A 19,569-nucleotide genomic window follows, 5' to 3' on the forward strand; every position below is an offset into this window, starting at 1 on the left:
GAGTTGGTCTCAGGAGGTGAGGGGAGGGGGGGTTGTCGACCAAGGAGCCCTGCCGGTTCTGGGGGCGCCGGCCTGCGCTGGAGGCTCACCTTGAGGCTGGGCTGGGCGCTGAGGGTGCTCACCAGCCCATGCAGGGTGTCAAAGCCCAGCTTGATGTTGAAGCGCCGTTTCTGCTCCGCAGAGATGTGGGTGATGCGCCGGCTCTCGGTCTTGGGGGGCAGATAGTGGGGTGAGCCTAGGAGGGAGCACGGAAGGGCCTCGGGGTAGCAAACAGATCTCGGGGTAAGGGCAAGTGCCACCTTGTTGCTGTCTGGACGGCCCCGGCTCAGGATGGGTTGAGGGGGAGAGACGCAGACACTCAGAGTCCCGGGGCCCCGTGCGGAGCTGAGGTCCCCAGACAGCCGCCGCTCACCACCTGTGGCAGGGACAGACACACCCACAGACAGACCGACACAGGGGAGAGGATCCCATGGCCCTGTCCCTCTCGTCCTGGCCTCAGATGGAGTCCCCCTTTCTCCATTCCCGGGCATCCCCCCGCCGCCCTGCAAGCCCTCTTTACCGCTGTGCGCTGGGGGCGAGAGCCGCTCCGCTTTGGGGACAATCAGGGGCCTGGGAGGGGCCAGTGTGGCCGGGCCTGGAGGGGGCCGGGGCGGCGTGGGGGCCGGGGTCGGGGGTAGGAAGGTGCAGGGAAATTCAGGGGCCGTCTCCTGCTGGGGTGGAGAACGGTGGAGAGTTGGGGCGAAGTCCGGGCCCACCCTCGCCTCCCAGGGCTCGCCTCCCAGCGCCCACCATCATACCGGGGACCCTGAGGACCGGAGGAGGGTGCTGGACACAAGCGGCGGTTCCAGGGTCTGCTCGGGCTTAGCTGCGGACGGGCAGAAGTGTGAGGGCCACCAGTCATCTCGTCATCTCCCCAAACCCATCGCTCCCCTCCAAAAAAGCCCAATCCCCTTTTGGGTTCAGAACCCATGTCTCTAATTCCTCCCCCCTCCCCCCACTCAAGCTGAGCCTGAACCCGCCCCTTCAATCTTCCCCCTCTGCTCCCACAGGCTCCCCACTGCCACGTTGGGTCCCCGCCCCCCCCTCCGTGGACGCCGTTCTGGCTCTTCCCGTCTTACCTGCTGTGAGCAGCTGCGTGAGGCAGGGGTTGCTGCCCCCGACAGTGGCAGTGGGGTTGGCAGTGGTGGCGGCCAAGGTCGGGGGGCTGGGCTTCCGCCCTCTAGGGCATGGGGTGGGGGACCTGCCTCTGGGCCGCATACCTTGGGGCACTGGGAAGTGGGGCCCAAAAGGGGGCTCCAGATACCCCGAGGGCAGAAGGTCTATGGGGAAGGGGGCAGGGGCCAGGCCTGGACCTGGCTGTGGGGTGGATGGGAAGGCGGTGGGAGCAGGTAATGGGGACACTCCTGGGGCGGGAGGGACAGTGGAGAAGGGGAATCTGGGGGCGAAGAGAGGCTCCTCCGGCAGCAAAGCAGGGGCCGGCGCCATGGGAGGGAAGGTGGGGGCCGGACAGGGCTCTAGGCCAGGCCCCTTGGCAAGGGCAGGGTATTGGAGCAGGGGTGGGGGGACTGGCGGGGGTGGGAGCTTGGGCTTGGGGTCTTCAGGAAGGAGGAAATCAGAGTTCAGGAAGGCACTGGAATCCAGGGGGCCAGGGCAGCTGCTCCGGGCCTGGTTGGGGGACAGACAGAGAGCAGGAGAGAGCGAGCTGGTCTCGGCAGCCACCCCCGCAGCCTCTTGCCCTGGCTGAGCTCTGGACGGGGGCCCTGAGACAGACAGGAGAAATGGTCCCCGCTGTCCCCCCTCCCACACACCAAGGGAGACTGTGGTCTAGTGAGGGGAGGAGTAGACACACGCGCATGCGCAAATTCTGCAGGAGCATGACTCCATCCAGCCACCAGTCCATCCACCTGTTTGTCCTCTCCCTTATCTCTCCGCCAGCCAACGAGGTTTTAACCCCTTCGCCGATCTATCCGGCCATCTCTCCTTCACCCATCCGTCAACCCGTCCCAAACCTCTCCACCCATCCACTGTGGGTTCCGTGGCCCGCGCACCTTCTCCAGCCGCCAGCCTGTTCACGGACCCGCCAAACTATCCCTCCCCAAATCCATCTACCAGCCCATCCATCCAACCGACCCCTCTCCTACCCACCCAGCCCATCTACAACCCCCCCCCCCCCATCCATTCACCAACACGCCCCTCCATCCACACACCCCCCCTCGCTGGCTCACTAGCTCAGTCCCTGGGCAACCATTCACCCAAGGCTTCCACTCCGCTGGGTGAGCAAGGCATAGCTCTTTCAGCGAGGGGCTCACTGCCCGGTTGAGGAGAGAGACCTCTCAACGAGGAGCTACAGGAGCGCCCGAACCGTCGGATGGCAGAAGCAGAAGGCGTCTGACCGAGCAGCAGGGAGGCGACCTCCGAATGGAGCCTGCAGGTTCCTGATCCAAAATGGCAGCTTCCCTGTGTCCTAAGCCCTCGCCCTGAGCTTTCCGTCTCCCTGTGCGCTCGTTGGTGCTTCCCCTCCCATCTGGCTTGCCCTCGACGGGTCTCTTCTTCTGTCTAAACCCAAACATTCACTAAGTCCAGAACCTCTCCTCCTCCAGGAAGCCTTCCATCAACAACCCGGTCCTCAGCGGTGTCCTGCTTCGTGCCCTCCCTTCTCCCCCATCCCCCACTGCCTTCAGTCTCCCCTCTACAACCTGGTCCCATTCTGCTTCACGAGGGCCCTTCCTCCTTCCTCCTGAGCTGAACTGCTCCCTCTCAGAGGGCCGAGATGGGGTCTCTCTCCCCCTCCGGTCCCTCTCAGTCGACCAAGCACAGGACACGGGCAGGTGAGCTCGGCAGGGCTGAGTGGGGAGGGGACGGGAGCTCACCTGCAGGCGGTTATGCCCCGAGAGGTGGCTCACGCCTGACGAGGCAGGGGGCACCTCGGAGCCCAAGACCCCACTGCTGAAGAAAGGGTCAGCCATGGGGCCAAAGCCGGGGGGCTCCGGGAAGTGTGAAGCCGTGGGCGTCGGTGGAGGGCGGTAGCTGGTGAAGAAATCTGTAATTCGGGCACACAAGGCGGTAGCAGTTAGGGATCGGGCCAGGCATGGCTGGAAGCAGTGGGCGGAGAGTGGGCCTCGTGCCCTGTCCCCAGGCCGGGCTGGCCTGGCTGGCAATGAGGTGGGGGGAAGGCGGGGGAGGGGGGGCTTCGACAGGAGATTGTGAAATTGGGGGAGTTTCTGTCTCACTCAGGGGAAGCAGCGAAACAGAGGTTTGGGTGGGATGGGCCTGCCTGCAGGCCAGCAGAGGCTGCGGGGGGGGGGGGGGGAGTAGGACCCCGGGAAACAGTCCTCCTGCTCACGGGGTCCCCTTCCCCATCCCAGGACCTGGCAGTCCCCTCTCCCTCCTGTTACCGGCAGAGCCGGGGCCACATGGAAAGGGGCAGGGTGACAGAGTGCCAGGGAGCGAAAGGGGTGGGGTGCGAGGGGCGGAGGTCCAGGATGGGGATGAGCCCCAGGGTGACGGGAGTTCTAGGGGTGAGCTAGAGGTGAGTGGGGTCGGGAGGTCAGCGGGTCTGGGACAAGTTGGTTTGTGGGGAGGTCAAACAGGGCCTCAAAAGCAGAGCCTGGGAGTGGGCCGAAGGGCTTAGGGGGTCAGGGCGTGGGTCAGAGGGTGGGCTCGGAGTCGGGGCAGGAGTGAGAGGGGGCTGGAAAGCCTGGAAGAGGGCCGGGAGCGGGCAGCCAGATCGTCTGAGATGCGGGTTGTGTAAGCCCAGGCTATTCTGGTTTTGGGAAGCAGCTGCCTGCGGCCTAACCACATCCCGGGCCTGGACGCCGCCCGCCCACCCGCTCCCTTCCGGGCACCTTTCTCTGACCCTGGCCAGCCTTGGGTCTGAACCAGCTCCCGAGGCCTCCTAGTCTGGCCCGACCCAGCCCCACTGGCCTTGGACAGGCCCTGGCTCCCCCCAGCCAGGGGAGCTGGTCTGGCCTCTCTCCCAAAGGCCACCTTGAAAGAGACCCAGGAGCGAGACAGATGAGCCCACGCCAAAGCCAGAGCCTGAAGGGGTTAAACGCTGTGTGTGCCTCTTCTGTGAGTCTGGTGCCCCTGTGTCCTGGAAGGCTGTCGCTAGGCGGCTATCAGCGGGTGACCTCCTGCGGGATCCATCTGCGCGTGTGTGACCCTGTCTCCCTGGCTCTGTCTGAGTCCTTGTGTGCCTGCCTTGATGTGAGGCCCTTCGTGTGTCGGGTGTGTGCACCTGTGTGTGTGCGTGTGTGTGCGTGTGTGTGTGTGTGTATGTGCGCCCTCGTGTGGGTCTTTCCTTATCACCTGATCTGAAAGGATCTTCTTATCCTACCGCCTCCCTTAAGCGGAGGGACCGGGCGGCAGAGGGCAAGTGGTCACGGATCCGCTACCCTCCCAGCCTGCGGGGACCGTGGGCCTCATCGCTAGGCCCCTTGAGGCTTAGACTCAAGAACCAGCCACGCAGGGGTCTGCTCCCGGCTCACTGCTGCTGTTTCCTCCCCGGTGCTCTGTAGGGCTCACGGGGTTCCCAGCCCGCTCACCACCAAGCCCCTGCTATAGTTTGCCCTCAACTATCCCCTCCCCCCTTGAGAGAAGTTGCTTCGTGACCCTAACCGGCCACCCACATAGTGGCCCCAAGCTTCTGTCCCGCCATTGGCCCGCGTCCCCTCTCTGACACCCTCTCCTGCTCCAAGCCCATGGCTCTTCCTTGAACACCCCTCCCAAGCCCCCTCCCTCCATACAGTTCCGGCCTCCTCACTGGGTCTCCTCTCAAGTGAGGGGCTCTGGGCGACAATGAAGGCAGCAGCCCGGGTGGCCTTGGTGCTTCCGGCCCTCCCTGTGCGTGGAGGGCCAGAGAGGGCTACCCTAGCCGCCACCTCTGCATGACCGACATCCCCTACCTTTGGTTACCCCAGCTCACCCCCACTCTAGCAGTCACCCCGGATGGACAGAAGTGGCTTCCTAGCCCCTGACTTGGCCCAGAGTCCCACCTGGAGAAGGTTTCCTACCTGTGGTGGGGGTACGTGTGCCCAGACAGGACCGCTGCCCTCCCAGACTGGTTCGCTCTCTGGGTACTGCCATCAACACTTCTGCCCCCACGGCCCCCACCCTGCCCGGGGCTGAGGCAGGGGTGGGGGTGGTTCCTCATTCCCTGGTTCCCACCTCCCCCTTGACTGACAGGCCCAGGACCCTATGGGGAAGAAGTTCAGGGGTCATGGAACTAAACCTTAATCCCAGAAAACCTCTTCCTACCCCCTGGGCCTGGGCTGAGACAAGCCAAGCCTCTAATAGGAGTCCCCTGAAAATATGATGACTGGGACAGTCTCACAAGCTCTCCAGCTGAGTAAAGGAAGCAGAGCCTCCTGTGAAAACAAAAAGAGACATTTGTCCACAGGGGCCCATGCAGACACAGGTATCTCTGGGAAGACACAAGAAACCAGTGACCTAGCAGCCCTGGGGTCAGGAGACAGAGGCCCAGAAACATGTTGCTTTAAAAAAATAAATAAATAAAATGCTTTACAAGATATAATTCCTGGAATTTTCTTAAAAACAACGTAGGAAGGAGAAGTGGGTGAGGCCTCCATGACACCAGACCCACCAAGGGTGGATACATTTTGAAGTCGGTGATGGCTGTAGGAGGGTTCGGTGAACCACGCTCTCTCTACCTGTGTGTGTGTGTTTGGAATGTTCTTTTTTATTTACTTAAAGATTTTATTTGTTTATTAATTTGAGAGAGAGAGCGAGTGGGGTGAGAAGCAGAGGGAGAGGGAGACGCAGACTGCTCGCTCGGCAGGGAGCCCAACGACGCCGGGCTCGATCCCAGGACCCTGGGATCATAACCTGAGCCCACGGCAGACACTCAACCCACGGAGGCGCCCAGGAGCCCCTGGAATGTTCTTTAACAGTTTTTAAAGGGAATTATGTCAATTAATAAACGGGCCCTCCAAAATCAAAGTCCCTTTCTCTCCTGAGATTCCACTACTGTCCTGGGAGCTGGCAGAGCCTGTAGCTTCCATGCCCTTGGCCTTGGCGCCCGCCCAGGTGTCCAGTCTGGCTCTGCTCTCACCTGAGGCTACATCAATTGCATCCCAAATCCGGACAAAGGGAGTCCAGGAAGGGGCCTCAGAAATCACCTGGACCATCCGTCCTCCCAGAGTGGCCTGGGAAGGGCCCCCCCAAGGGCTGGTGGTCCTCCAGGCACTTTCCTCGCACTGGCCCGTCCCGCCCACCCCACCCAGCAGGGGGCGCTGCCTCACCTGAGATCTCCATGAAGTCGTCCAGGCTGGGCTGCAGAGGCGTCAGGTCTGGCTGGATCATGTCAGCATTGCCCACGTAGGCTGCAGAGGGGCAGGGGTGACGTCAGGGGCCGCAGGCGGGGCGGGGTGGGGGCCGCCCACCCCTGGCCAATGCTCCCTGGGCTGCCTGGCTTCTCGCAGGCCTCCCCTTCCAGGTGCAGGCCCTTACCGTCCTCAGGGGGCAGCTGCAGGGGCGCGGAGCTGGGCTGCGTCATGGTGAAGAGCGTGTCGGAGATGTCGGACAAAAAGCAATCGAGGTCCAGCAGCTGCCGCCCGCCGGGCTCCTCCTCTGGGCCCCCAAGCAGCACGGGTACCACGCTGGAGAAGAGCTGCTCGCACCATCGCTCCGGTGGCTGCCAACCCCCTTCGGTCTAGGGAGACGGAGACTTCAGCAGCCACGAGAGGGACACGGGGCCTCCCACTGGGGGATGGAGCGGTCAGCCGGTCGGAAGCTTCCGTGTGCACGGCCCTCCTCACCTCTCTCTGCAGGACGCACTTTGCTGCCCCGAAGGCTTAAGGTCACCCCATTGGCCTCTAACTGCTGCCCCCAGCAGAGGGAGCCGGATGGCCCGCAGATAAGGGTCCTCCTCCTGCCCCTATACTTTTCCCTGCCTGGAACCCCAGTTCTTAGGGACTTCTGTTCCCCGTGCCTCCCACCGCTTGCTGGGCTAGCCAGAAGGCTTTGGGTCTCCCCCACCACTACGCTCGAAGGTTCCCCCACCTCCGGGGAGAAAGGCTCTCGAGGAACTAGAGGACAGAGGCCACACCCACTGCCTTGGTGACCCGCCACCGCCTTACCCACCCAGAAGGGAAGCTGTCAATTCTCTGGGTCCCCGGATCACCCACCTGCTTTGGGGTCAGGAGATCCCCTTCCCTGCTGGATTTACGGAGCTGCAGGAACACACAGAGGTGGGCGCTGGATCGCTTGTCTCCCTCTGCCATCACTGCCCGCCAGGCCTCCCCTACTCACAAGCTCCCCAGGACGAAAGGGATCCCCATTTTCCCCCTCAGGAGCCCCTGCGCGCTGGGAGGTAAGGAGGCGGCGAGGAGCCTCTGGGCCACACGGTGGCGCTGTCGAGCTGGGTCTTCCTGGGAGGCGGGGTCCGGGGGTTGCAGGGGAGTCCCGCGCCGGCCCTCCCAGGAGAGGCGGTGGCCCGCGGCCCACCCCCGCCCCCGCCCCCCTACCCGCAGCACTGACCCTCTTCTTGTAGTAGATGCGCCACTTGTGGTACTCGCGCATCACCACCTCGATGCGCCGCTTCCAGTAATTGCCCTCCAGGACGACGGCCTGGGGAGGGTCAGGGAGGGGGCTCAGTGAGCGGCGGGCGCGGACCCCACCCCGCACCCGATCCGCATCTGGGCCGCTGCTCGTGTCGCGCGCTACAGGGGACTCGACGGAGGGGCCGGGCTCGGCAGGGAGGCAGGAGGTCCCGCGGCTCAGCTACCTCCGGTTTCCGGTGCTCATCAGCCTCAGGCCCCTGCAGGGGGGTCACGAAGCCACACACGGGGCTCTTCCTCCGCTCCACATCTGAGAGAAGGGGCTCAGGTCAGGGGGTACCCGGCTTCTTCACCTCCCACCCCAAGAGGACTGGGCCTCCAGGGCTGCACTATGAATTCCTGCTGGGCTTCAGATGCTTAGATAAGTGCCACCTCCTCCAGAAAGCTTTCCTGCCTGCTCTAGCCCATCCAGAGCTCCCTCTGTTATGGGATCCTGTGAAAGGAACCTCCCACGCCTCCTCTGCCTTCCTTGGGAGCCCAGTAGGTGTGCAGGGCTGAATGGGATTGTGGAACCACAGGAAGTGAGCTGCTCCAAGAAGGTCAGACGGGCAGGCCAGGGCCTGGAGCCCTTGGTCTCCTGCCTCAAGCTCCTGGGCACTGCCCAGTCTGATGCCAGAGAACCACTCCTTGTCCCCTTCGGCCACCTAGCTGAGCCCTTTCTCCACCTCCTCCACTCCCTTCTGTATCTCCAATCCAATCTCTCTCCCCAGGCTCCTTCTTTGGGGCCCACAAGTACCTTTCAGTCTCCCCTTCACCTCCCAAACCTTCCCTTCTTTCGCTACTCCAACAAGCTAATCTTCCCTTTCACTACTTTGCTTTGCCCCCAGTTCTGCAAGAGTTGTCATAAGCATCTCCGCCCCTGGCCTCCACTTCCTCTGACCCAGCACCCGACTCCACTGCCTGCCCGAGGCCCTCACCCACCCCAGGCCCAACCTCCTGGACCTCACTACAGAGCATCCCCAACCCCTCCTCCCTCCGCCAGGGAGCCTTCCCTTGGTTCTCCTGCCTCCGTGACTATTTTCACTGGCCCTTCTCTGAGGCGCGCCCCCAAACCTCTCTCCTCTTGCCCCTTTCCAGCTGCAGATATTTTCCAGCTGCCCATAGACTCTCGGGATGTCCCAAAACTTGGGGGGGGGGGTTGGATTTTTTTTAAAAGGGGGGGGGGGGCTGTCCCAAAACTTGACACTCTCAGATGTCCAGAAACATCCTTCCCAAGCCTATGTCTCTGCTGGAGAGCCAACACTGCTTCCCAGTCACACTAACTGCCCATCGACCCCCAGCATTCCTGTTGAACCAGGGACTAATCATCTCACGCCTGAGGATGTGTGGTATTTCACCCACTGTCTCCTCCCCTCCATTTTCTGTCACCGAGCGCCCAGGGTCTGGTGACCTAGGCTTCATAGGCCCCACCTTGAAGCCAAACAGCCTCCCTCCTACCACAGCCTACCCTCTGGCTTTATCCTACGCAGAATGTTCTTCCCTTCCCTCCTCTGCTTCACCCACCCCTGCCCTCCCATCAGGAGAGCCCAGGGCAGTCCCTCTTCCAGGAAGCCCTCCCTCCTCTGAAATCCCACAGTCTTATCTGCCTGGCTCTCCACTTGGCCTTGGCCGTTTCTCTGCATGCTGGCCTCCCTGCCAGGAGTAAAAGCAGGAACTGTTGCCCTTTGGGCTCAGATCGCTGAACCTGGCACACAGCTTGGCACACAGTAGGGCTTCCGAATCCTGGGACCCCCACGCAGTGACTTTTCCCACCTCACTCAGCCTTCAGCAAACTTCCTCCGGGATCATTAACAGACAAGGGCGACCACCCGAATGTGAAATTATCTGGCCCTTTGGACTCATTTACAAAGTTCTGTCCTAAAGAACAGTCTGCAAAATAATCCCCCATGGGATTAGGGGAGGGGGTTTGTGCTGGTGGCTGAGTGTGGCTTGGAAAACAAAGAGGTGGGCTGTCTCCAGAGGCCTGGCTGGACCTCCCCTCCCCAACCCCGTTGACCCTGTGCTCTAGACAGAAGGGCAGTGACCACGTGGCTCCTGGGGCTGGGACAGGCTTTATTTAACACTGATGAGCTCATCCATTCAGGAAGCCACCTAGCCCCTTGCACCTGCGCTGGGACGGATGCTGGAACAGGGGATCCGCAGGTGAATCAGAGACTCCCAGCTTAGTTGGAGAGATCAGGAAAGCACACCATAGCATGAGCTGATGCAAGGCAGGGAGCCTGCCCACGAGAGGGGCGCAGGGCTCTGGGAGCTCAGAGGACACCAAGATGATTCGGAGTGAGGGTGGTTAGAAAGGAGGGGATCTTGGAGGCCAGGAGCCTGCAGAGGGATGGCAGGTACGAGGGGGATGAGCCAGGCAGCCGTCCATCTGTCCCCAGTCCTCTCCCTTTCCCAAAGCCCACCTTCAAGCCCTCAGGGCTCAGGGAGAAGGGGCTTGCCTTGGGCTGTCGCTATTATCACAATAATATTATCACCTTTGGGGAGCCCTGGTGTATGTCGGCCGTGGGGTGAGATATGAATGATCTCACTGGAAACTCAAGCAAGCCTCGGAGCAGGACCTACTGTTACTCTCTTTCTACAGATGAATGATCCTTATTAGGGAGGCTGGGGACTTTCCCAAGGTCACATGGCTTGGTTGGGGGGGAGTGCATCCTGGAAATTAACTCAGCCCCCTCTCTGTCTGACACAGACCCTGGGTGCTTCCAGCAACTCAGGCAATAGCCAGAGACGGGGTCTGTCTGTCTGGGTGAGGATCAGAAGTTTCTTCTGCAAAGAGAAAGGCCTGCGTCCCATTCAGCTCTGTGCGGGAAGGGTAGGGAGTGCGGGGCGGTGGGGGCGGCGGGGGCGGCGGTGGCAGTGGCTGTGACTCCCTCTGGCCTATCAGCTTCCTGCTTAGGGTAGGGCCCGGTCCTACGTGTTCTCAGGTGAGCCATCCCACGTGTTCTCCGGGGAGGACTGGAAGCCGGCCAACTGGGAGCTGTGGAAGGAGCATTGGGCTCAGAGTCGGAGAGCCCTGGACCTCCAGCCAGTCCCAGCTCTGTTCCTTTTATGATCCATGACCCTGAACAAGTTACTAGCCTTCTGGGCTTTACTTGTTCATCCATAAAATAGGGGTAATAATACCTATCACCAGCATTGCCAGGAAGCCTCACATAAGATGGTTTGTGAAGTACTGGGCGCCAGAGATAAATGGAAACCAGAAACCCTCCCTCCCCTGCGCTTGGATGGAATCCAGGGGACCCGGGCAGAGAACTGAATATGTTCCCTCCTGAATATGTTCCCTCCTGGGCTGTGTGTTCCCAGTTCCGGGGAGCCTTTGATCCTGTAGCAGGACTTGGCTGTTCTGGACGAGATCCCACCCCACGGCCGACTGGGGCCGAGGCAGCTCAGCCTCTGCAGCTTTGCCATGGTGGGTGGGTGGGTCTCAAACCCCCAAATGAATGACCGTGACCTTCTCAAGGGCATATCAGATTCAACCATCATTTATTTAGCACCAGCTTCGTGCTGGGCCCATTTGTACGTGTCATCCCCGGGGCCAACCAGGAAAAGTAGGACTGTTGGCCTTATTTTACAGATGAGGAAACAGATTCAGAGAGGTTAGTCACACAGCCTGCGGTCACACAGCGAGCAAGAGCCGAGACTGGGTAGGAAAGCAGCTCTGGGCAACTCCCAAGTCTGCAGCCCCCTCCGTTCTACCACATGGTCTCTCTGCCCCCCCCCAAGCCCCCAGACTCCATGGGGGCACCTGCTGGGAGTTCAGTAAGGACTTCAGAAAGGCTGGGGGACATCCAGGCAAGATCCTATTTTCCCCATTTGCGGCGTGATGCCACCGGCCCGGACAGCATCCTAGCACCTCTTTCCACCCTGGCATTCAACGCACTGACAAGGCTGACACAAGGCAGAAAGGGCCTTGAACTATCCTGCAACTCTCTGCCCATCTCAGGACTTCCAAGGGGTGACCCCTGCTGTGCCTAGCATCCCCGTGGAGAGCACCCTTTGGGATGCGTTCCCCGAGACCCTCTGGGGGTCAGATGCTGGCGCTGGCCCCTAATGGCCACGGGGGTTTCCTGGGCACTCCCCCCCCACCTGCAGCTCCCCTGCTGTGAGGCTCGAGGCGCGCACTCACACTGGATGTACCAGGCCCTCCAGATGGCGTTGTTGAGGCGGATCTTGTCCCTGCAGAGCAGCTTGAGGCCTTTGAAATTCTTCCACTTGGGAGACACCAGCTGGCCGCTGTCAGAGGGAGAGGGCTAGGTCAGGGGGGTGGGCAAGGGGAAGCTGGGGGGCAGGGTGCTGCTGCAGGGCTGGCTCCCCGCTCTCCCCCGTGCACTGGGTACTCACCCAAGCTGGGCCATCTGAGGGGCCCCTCCCCCACCACTCCCTCTTACCTGCCTGAAATTCCCACCCCGAGAGTCGAGAGTCGGACCTTCCATATAGGTCCCTGCTAGGGCCCGCTAGGTAGGGTTCGCAAACCCATTTGCAAACTGAGTGTCAGGAAGGTGCAGGGCCATTCCCAAGGTCACATGGTAGAGATGCACTCAGGCCCTGTGGCTTTCAGGCTCACTGGCCCCCATCAGCCTCCAGGGGATGGGGAAAGGTGTGCCTGGGTGGGGAGGGAGTCTCTTTGCCAGAAGTGGCTACCAAGCAGCCAGCTGCTGCCTTTTCACTGCCCTTCTGGCGGCTGCCCACTCCAGTATCCCAGGATGGCGATCTGGGCTGAGCTCGAAGGGTTGCCCCCTCTCAAGGATGTGTGTAAGACCGTAGCCATCAGGCTCCAAAGGAAGACAGCTGGGATGCTGGAGCGGTGGGCAGCGGGGAGGCAGCACCCCGATCCCGACCCTTAACCCTGGCCCTAATCCGAGGAGTCAATCAAATCCACGAGATGGAAGGGCCCTACACAGGTGAGGGGCTTGACTCCCAAGGTCAGGATGTGCTAGACACAGGCCAAGTCTACCACCGCTAAGGAGCTGACCTAGGAGGACAAGATCCTCAGGGTCTAGACCCCCACTGGCCCCTCCGTTCTCCCTTCCCTCCTCATGTTCCAGCCCGCTCTGGCCCACCTTCTCAGCCTTTGCTCACCTGGGAGGCTGAGGCCCCAAGACTTAGTTTTTCAGAACCCCAGGTCTGCTTTCTTCCAAGTCTTCTCTGTCATCTTGGGGCTAAGGGGTGGGTGGGGAGGGGGGCAATCTGGCTCCTACAGCCCCTAGGTGCATGGGTCACTGGGTCCCCTCTCCTCTCTGGTCTCCAAGCTCCTGTGTTTGTTTCCAGGTAGGGAGCGGGGGAGGACTGCTACCCTAGGGTACCACAGGCCTCATTACCCAAATAGAGTACATAGCCCATGCCTGCTGGCTGGCCTCCTCCTTCCTAAGTTAGATAAACACCATCTGTCTAGTAGGGAGACTTCGATGGGATACACTGATACCTCCTGGGCCAGCTTCTTCTGTGGCACCCCCCGGGCGGGGGGAACCTCGGAGTCTGTTGCCCCCACCTGTATCCCAGCAACCTCCTAGCACTCTGATCACCCAGGGCCCCGGCCTGCCTGCCCTCCCCCCTGCTTCCCCGCTGAGGCTATGGTGTGTGTGTGGCCAACGCAGTGTTTAGGGAGATGAGACAGTGACAACATCCAAGGGCAGGAGGAAAGCCATTTTGCTTGTGCCGGGCTTGCTGGGTGGTAGGGGAGCCGAGGGGCCCGGCCCGGAGGAAAAAGCCTGGCACCAGGGTTCGAGGGCTTCTCATGACCAACAGAAAGTCTGGGACTCTTGGGGATAGCTTGGAGAAAACCTAGGACTCCTAGTTCAGCCCGACTGACTCCCCACCCCTTACCTGGTCCCCAGTCTCCCTGATAGGACTTCCCCTAGAGTCTCCCTAACAGGGTCCTCCTTGCTCTCTGCTGGATGCTAGGCTTTCCATAGCTAGCCAGCTCTGACCATGAGCAAGTGTTTTTATGGAACTTCCAGAACCTGTCTCCCTGGGGCTTCCACCCACAGAATCGTGAACTCTGGTTCTCCTCCTAGAAGGGAAGTCCACACTGCCCTGGCCGGGGATGAAACTGGTCTTTCATCCGGTCCTCCTGGTCAAGCGCCCCTAGATAGACCCCTTGCCTGGCTGTCTTTTCCCATCCAGTCAGTCACTCTCTTGGGTCACCCTGGCTTCCCCCATACTCTCCCTTCCAGGGAACCCCTATAATTAGGGGTATTCAAGAGCTAAAACACTGTCCCTGTCTGAACCTCAGATTTTTCCCCTCTACGGTAGAGGGGAAAGTCTCCTCTAGTACTGAGCCACCTCCATCCCTGGCACTTGGACACCCCCAGAGATGGGATATTCTGGGCGTTTAGGGAGAATGCACAGCCCTCTCCTCCCCAGCTGCCTTGGGTCACACCAGATTCTAGTCAGCCCCTTAGTGGGGTCAGATCTTGGAGCACGCTCTAGCCCCAACCTTGCCCCTTCCCCCGAAACCCCTCCCTTTGGCCACCCATGGTTTGGGGTTGGGTGGGATGCGGTATAAAGCAGGAAGCTAAAGTTGGGGGCAGGTGAGAAATGGGGCGCCCTGGGAGAGCCTGGGGAGGAGGGGTGCCCACATCCGGTGCACCAAGACCTTAAATGCCCTCTCCCAGTGGGTCCCGTGATGTCCCAGGAGGCGGGGGAAGGGAAGAAAGGGACGGGAATTTGAACTTTCCACATCGGTCCAGCGCACTGGACGATCAGGTTGCAACATGACCTGGGCCTGGGGCCAGAGCATGTGGGCCAAGGTTACATCGCCTCCAGCCAATGGGGTCTCGGCTGGGCTGCCGCGGCTGGGGGTGGGCAACACCCTCGCAATCCCACCCCAGCCCTGGCTCCCGGTCGGAGCCTCAAGGGCTGTTCTGTATCCAGCGGTTCTCAGAAGGGGAGGAGACGCCGCAGAGGAAGAGGAATATTTGCACAGAGAAAAGATCAAGGCCAGCCGGTCCCCCTGTCACCTCCACGGTTTTCGGTTGATAATTTATCCTGGCCCCTCCGCTCCTGGGAACTTTGCTCCAGGGCACTGGGCCAGAACCCGGGTTCGCGCCCTCCCCTGGGACCCAGGCGTGGAGCTAGGGCCGGGCGCGGTCCGTACGTACTCTCTGCGACGCACCGAGCCGGGGTCCCAGGCGCCCTTAGGCGCTCAGCCTAGCGCGGGAGACCGGGGTAGGCGAACCCAGGCCTCCCGGGCACCAACCCCCAAGTGGCGTGCAGCACCCCCTGCCGGGCGACCGCTGGGGAACTCTGCCAGCCGCGTCCTCCTCGGGCCGCCCGGGGCACCCTCCATCTAGCAGGTCAAGGACAGGTGTCCCGGCAATTGGGGAGTACAGGGTGGACGAGAGACTGGGTTTCGAACGACGTTGGCCATGAGTCCGGACAGTCACGGGCGTGAGGAGTGTCGCCTGAGTGCAGGAATGAAGTGGGTCTGGGCCAGGGGTGCTGGGGAGGGCGCGGAGGCCTGGGGCGGTCTGGTGGATCCGCCCCAGAGTGGAGGGTAGGGACAGCTTAGGGTCCTGGGCGCGTGAGGGGTGCCCTGGCCTTTCTCTGGGGGGGCAGAGGAGCCGGGACAGGCCTATAGCGGTCAAGGTGGAGGGCAGGCTGTCTGCATCCCGGGAAGGGAGTGGAGGTGGTCAGCAAAGGGAACCTGGAGGGGTGCACTCCAGGCGGAGGGCGGTGGGCTGGGCCCGGGCCGGAGGACGCTCGGGGCCGGGGCAGAGGGGTGTTCAGGATGTGGTCGGAGTCTCCGAGAGCAGCCGGGGACCAAAGTTTGGGGCCGGGTCGGGTGTCCGGGGCCCCAGCGCGTGGTCCCGCCACGGAGGGCCGAGGCTGGCGGGCCCCGGAGCCGCCCTCACCTGTAGGCCAGGCTCATGCACTCGAAGAGGCGGGTGAGTGTGGGGTCGATGCTGCGCGGCCCGAAGTCTGCGGGCCCCGTGGGCCCCTCCTGGTCGCGCCGCCGGGTCAGCGAGTCGCTGTGCGGCGACGACACCATGAAGTGACCGCTGTGGATGACCTGCGATCGGAGCAGCCCGCCCGCGCTGCGCCGAGTACTCGGGTCCTCCGAGTCCGTGTCTGAGTCCGAGTCTTGGCTGGGGACGACCCGCGGGCCGTGCAAGCCCGCGGCCAGACCCGCCAACGCCCCGGCCATGGCTTTCGTCGCCGCCGCCTCGCCGGGGCTCGGAGGAGCCGCGGGCACAGGGAGCGAGGCCCGACTGGCCTCATTAGCATGACCCCGCCCCTCCACCACAATAGGCCGCTTGAGGGGCGGGGCCTCCTGGGCGGGCGGGGCGGGGCTTAAATTAGCATAATCAAGGCGCTCCGAGTGAGCGTCCGGGTCCCCGAGCTGCTTGCAGATCTGGAGTTTGGAAGAGGAAGAGGTCCTGGTGTCTCCTCCCGCCTTTCCTTTTGTGGTGCCCCTACTTCGCCCGAAAGGGGTCTTCAGAAGAGCTGATTACCAGGAGCTCACACCTGAGCCTGAAAGCGCCTCAGTGCCTGGGGTTCCTTGCCTCCAGGGGCGCCCCCCAGCCCCGCCCCGCATGAAGCCCTTCACCTACCTACACGCCTCCCTCCCGCCCTCTCTGATCTCTGGGCTCGCATTCACGCCCTCTCGGCCCTGCACACGACTGGAAGCACCCACCTCTCAGAAGTCTTGTGTGGCCTGGCCCACGGGAAGGTCTCAGCAGCCCCAGTTGCCATAATGACCATCGCTAGACCTGCACAGAGGCCCCAGAGGGTTAATGAGTGCGAATCCAGCGGTGCTGGCTGACAGCCGGCAAGATGGAGCCTTGTCACCCTCCCCTGGACATCCCCCAGGCAGGTCCCCTGCTCAGGAGCTCTGGGCACCCCCTTTCCCCACGCCCTGAGCTCCAGCGCCAGTTCCTGTTTCCGTTCTCTCCCCCTGAGAACACGAACCGGGGTGTTCGGTCTGGGGAACGCACACTGTCACCTCACTGACCCTTTAACAATCTTCAGAGGTGGGACTCCTGACCCACGTCAGGCGGTGTCCCCAAAGTCCACAGGAGTGGAAACACACTTGAGAATACAGAGGACCAGCCAAGGTCTCTCGAATTCCAGACTTCCCATCCAGGGCTATCTCTGGTGGGGGAGGGGAGGGCTAGAGGCCAAAGGCGGGTGGTGTGCCCTAGGTGTGGTCACAGGAGGGAAAGAGGGGGAGGTAGTCAGCTGGGGGCTGGAAGCTGGGAAGACCTTCCCTCAGAGGGCTTTCTTCCCGCCCAGGATCCCGAAATCAAATGGCAGGACCCACGAGGGGCCCTGTGACCATCTGAGATGCTAAAATGATGGCCGCAGGCTGTTCACAAGCCAGGCTTCCCATCCACCCTCCCCCGTCCCTTGGCCAGGTACCCTCTGTCCCTGACAAACAGTGGCTTCTCTGTCCTTGGAGCCTCGGGCCGGGCGCTCTCCTCCCGTCTCCTGCTGATTTCTGCAGAAGGTGCATTCTCTCGGCTCATCTCAGCCAGATCTGGGGGCCTCAGGTGCCCGCCTCAGCCCGCCTCCTCTGGAGAGGGAGCCATTCCTAAGTGGCTCTTTTGGCATTCTTGGCACAGAGAAGGACAGAGTTGTTACTTATCCCTTATGCGCCTGACTGGCTTTGCCCCCGGGCTGTGGGCCTGGAGGCAGGACTGTTCCTCTGGTGCCAGAACCCCCAAGCTGAGCAGGGAGGGACTCGGGGAATGCATGACACTGAACAGGGCTGGTACCACTGTGGGGGACAGGGGTGGGACACGGGGCCTCCTCTCCCTTGGAGACTCCTAGCTTCAGGGACCCAGGCACCCCAACAAATCTTTATCTATGGGGGTTCTTTCTCTCTGCCTGTAAAATGAGGCCGTTGAATTCAATGATCTTTTTAGGATTCTGTAACTGTTAACACCCTTGGTTCTGAGTCTCCTGCTGGCCTTCCGTCCCCAGGATAAAAATCTCAGAATTGTCTCCTGTGATTTGAGAGACTTTCCTGCGACTTGGGTCTCAGTAGGGTGGATTGTGTGTGTCACCTCCTTTCCCTAGACATCAGTCGGCTCTCGACAAGCATCTTGTACCCTGGTCTTGCCCTCCTCGGGGCCTGATAATTCCTTTGGAGGACTAAGTCCTGAAAAGTCAACCCCTCTGTGCATAATTCAGAACAAAACAATGTGACATTGTACCCTAAGTGCAAGGAAGTTCACAAATTCTGTTTCTTCCACAACGACAACTTCAATTAGAAAACGTATTTAGGGGCGCCTGGGTGGCTCAGTGGGTGAAGCCTCTGCCTTCAGCTCAGGTCATGGTCTCGGGGTCCTGGGATCGAGCCCCGCATCGGGCTCTCTGCTCAGCGGGGAGCCTGCTTCTCCTTCTCCTTCTGCTCCCCCCACCCTGCTCATACGTGTGTGTGTGTGTGTGTGCACACGCACTCGCTCTCAAATAAATAAATAAAATCTTTAATAAATTATAAATACTCCAACCTCGCTGGCACCTTGAATGCGTACCTCATCTCCCTTGTCTGGCCTCCCCCAGTCATTGTCCCTTAACTATCCTGGAGTAAGTGATATTACGTCCATATTATAGTTGAAGAAACAGGCTCAGGGAAGTGAGGCACTTGCTTAAGTTCCCACGGTGAGAAAGGGCAGAGCCAGGCCTGATTCTGAAGTCCCGTCTCTTTTACTTATGAGGCTGCCTCTCTCCCCTCTTAAATAAGATTCCAGCCACAGCCAACTGGAGAAGTCAAACGAGCTGTTGGCAGGGGGGCCCTGCCTGGCATGCCTGGACGTGGGCACAGCCAGTTCAGGGTGCCCTTGCCGAGAGGACGGTGCAGGCTTGTGGGAGCTGGCCTGGCTCCCCCTCGTGCTCCCTTCCCCCTCTGGCCTCTGCCACCCCCAGCGTTCACAGCCTCTCTCTACAGCCAAGTCTTGTGCACAGCCCACGGAGGTCCAAGACGTGGTCCCCATCAGTATGGGAAGCCCTGCTTCCCATATGGCCAGAGATCCTGCTTGACATCACACCTGCCCCGTGTCCCAGCCTTAGTTCTCGGGATCCTTGCCCCAGACTGCCCCTCCTCATCGGGAAAGTTCCCCCAGACTTAAAGGGCCACATCCACCTCCACGATCTCATAGGAGGTGCCACGACCCTCTTCCAACACAACTCTTAATTGCATCCGGCTCTGCCTTTTCAGGGAGGGGTGCACATTCCTCCCTGTCCCACTAGATGGCGAATGACCTGAACGGGAGAATCATGGTTGATTTCTCTCTATAGACACTTTTCCTCCCAGTGCAAATGTGCAAATGGCGTTTTGTCGAATGGATGAGTTTATACTACATCTGTCTACTATGTGTGCTCTGTCCATCCATCCATCCATCCACACACACAATGACATCATCCACACACACGCACGCGCGACGACATTCACTAAGTGTATATTACATGCCTGTTGCAGTACTAAGTAGTTAGCTTTTGCAAGAGTTCAAAAATACAGAAAAGCGAAGATTTGGCATCTGTAGTATCCAAAGAGATGGAAAGTAGCTCAGCAGCTGCCAGGGGTCGGGAATGGGGGAATGATTGCCAATGGGTATGGGGTTTCTTTTGGGGGTGAGGAAAATGTCCTAGAATGAGACAGCGGTGATACTTGCATAACTCTGTGACTATACTGAAAGCCACTGAGAGGGGCGCCTGGGTGGCTCAGTGGGTTAAAGCCTCTGCCTTTGGCTCAGGTCATGATCTCAGGGTCCTGGGATTGAGCCAGACATCACATCGGGCTCCCTGCTCAGTGGGGAGCCTGCTTTCCCCCCTCCCCCGCCGCCTGCCTCTCTGCCTACTTGTGATCTCTCTGTCAAATAAATAAATAAAATCTTTGGAAAAAAAAAAAGCCACTGAGAAAGGGTGAATTGTATGATCAATGTATTATATCTGCATAAAATTAAGCACTTTATTCCATTCCTGGTTGTCCCCTCAATTGTGTGTGTGTGTGTGTGTGTGTGTGTGTGTGTGTGTGTGTGTGTGTGTGTAT

General features: G+C 60.7%; 1 protein-coding gene across 8 annotated transcripts in view; it reads right to left on the bottom strand.

Moving 5' to 3' along the window:
- The window catches only part of MLXIPL (MLX interacting protein like), a 31,610-nt gene that overhangs the window by 2,231 nt on the left and 9,810 nt on the right, over nucleotides 1-19,569 (bottom strand). For 2 of the 8 annotated variants that reach the window (XM_059414684.1, XM_059414690.1), the window contains exons 2-15: nucleotides 16,213-16,288; nucleotides 11,704-11,810; nucleotides 10,492-10,554; nucleotides 7,745-7,827; nucleotides 7,498-7,587; nucleotides 7,146-7,190; nucleotides 6,469-6,670; nucleotides 6,261-6,341; nucleotides 2,871-3,040; nucleotides 1,119-1,665; nucleotides 798-865; nucleotides 560-710; nucleotides 300-415; nucleotides 90-209 (exon numbers count right to left, since the gene is read on the bottom strand). In XM_059414684.1, coding sequence (XP_059270667.1) covers nucleotides 90-209; nucleotides 300-415; nucleotides 560-710; nucleotides 798-865; nucleotides 1,119-1,665; nucleotides 2,871-3,040; nucleotides 6,261-6,341; nucleotides 6,469-6,670; nucleotides 7,146-7,190; nucleotides 7,498-7,587; nucleotides 7,745-7,827; nucleotides 10,492-10,554; nucleotides 11,704-11,810; nucleotides 16,213-16,288 — 1,919 coding nt within the window. Of the gene's footprint in view, nucleotides 1-89; nucleotides 236-299; nucleotides 416-559; nucleotides 711-797; nucleotides 866-1,118; nucleotides 1,666-2,870; nucleotides 3,041-6,260; nucleotides 6,342-6,468; nucleotides 6,671-7,145; nucleotides 7,191-7,497; nucleotides 7,588-7,744; nucleotides 7,828-10,491; nucleotides 10,555-11,703; nucleotides 11,811-15,430; nucleotides 15,790-16,212; nucleotides 16,289-19,569 lie in introns of those variants that run through there. The other 6 variants (XM_059414685.1, XM_059414686.1, XM_059414688.1 and 3 more) reach the window with 6 other exon arrangements.

Source organism: Mustela nigripes, chromosome 11 (assembly GCF_022355385.1).
Source record: "Mustela nigripes isolate SB6536 chromosome 11, MUSNIG.SB6536, whole genome shotgun sequence".
In the NCBI taxonomy this organism is placed as follows: Eukaryota; Metazoa; Chordata; class Mammalia; order Carnivora; family Mustelidae; genus Mustela; species Mustela nigripes.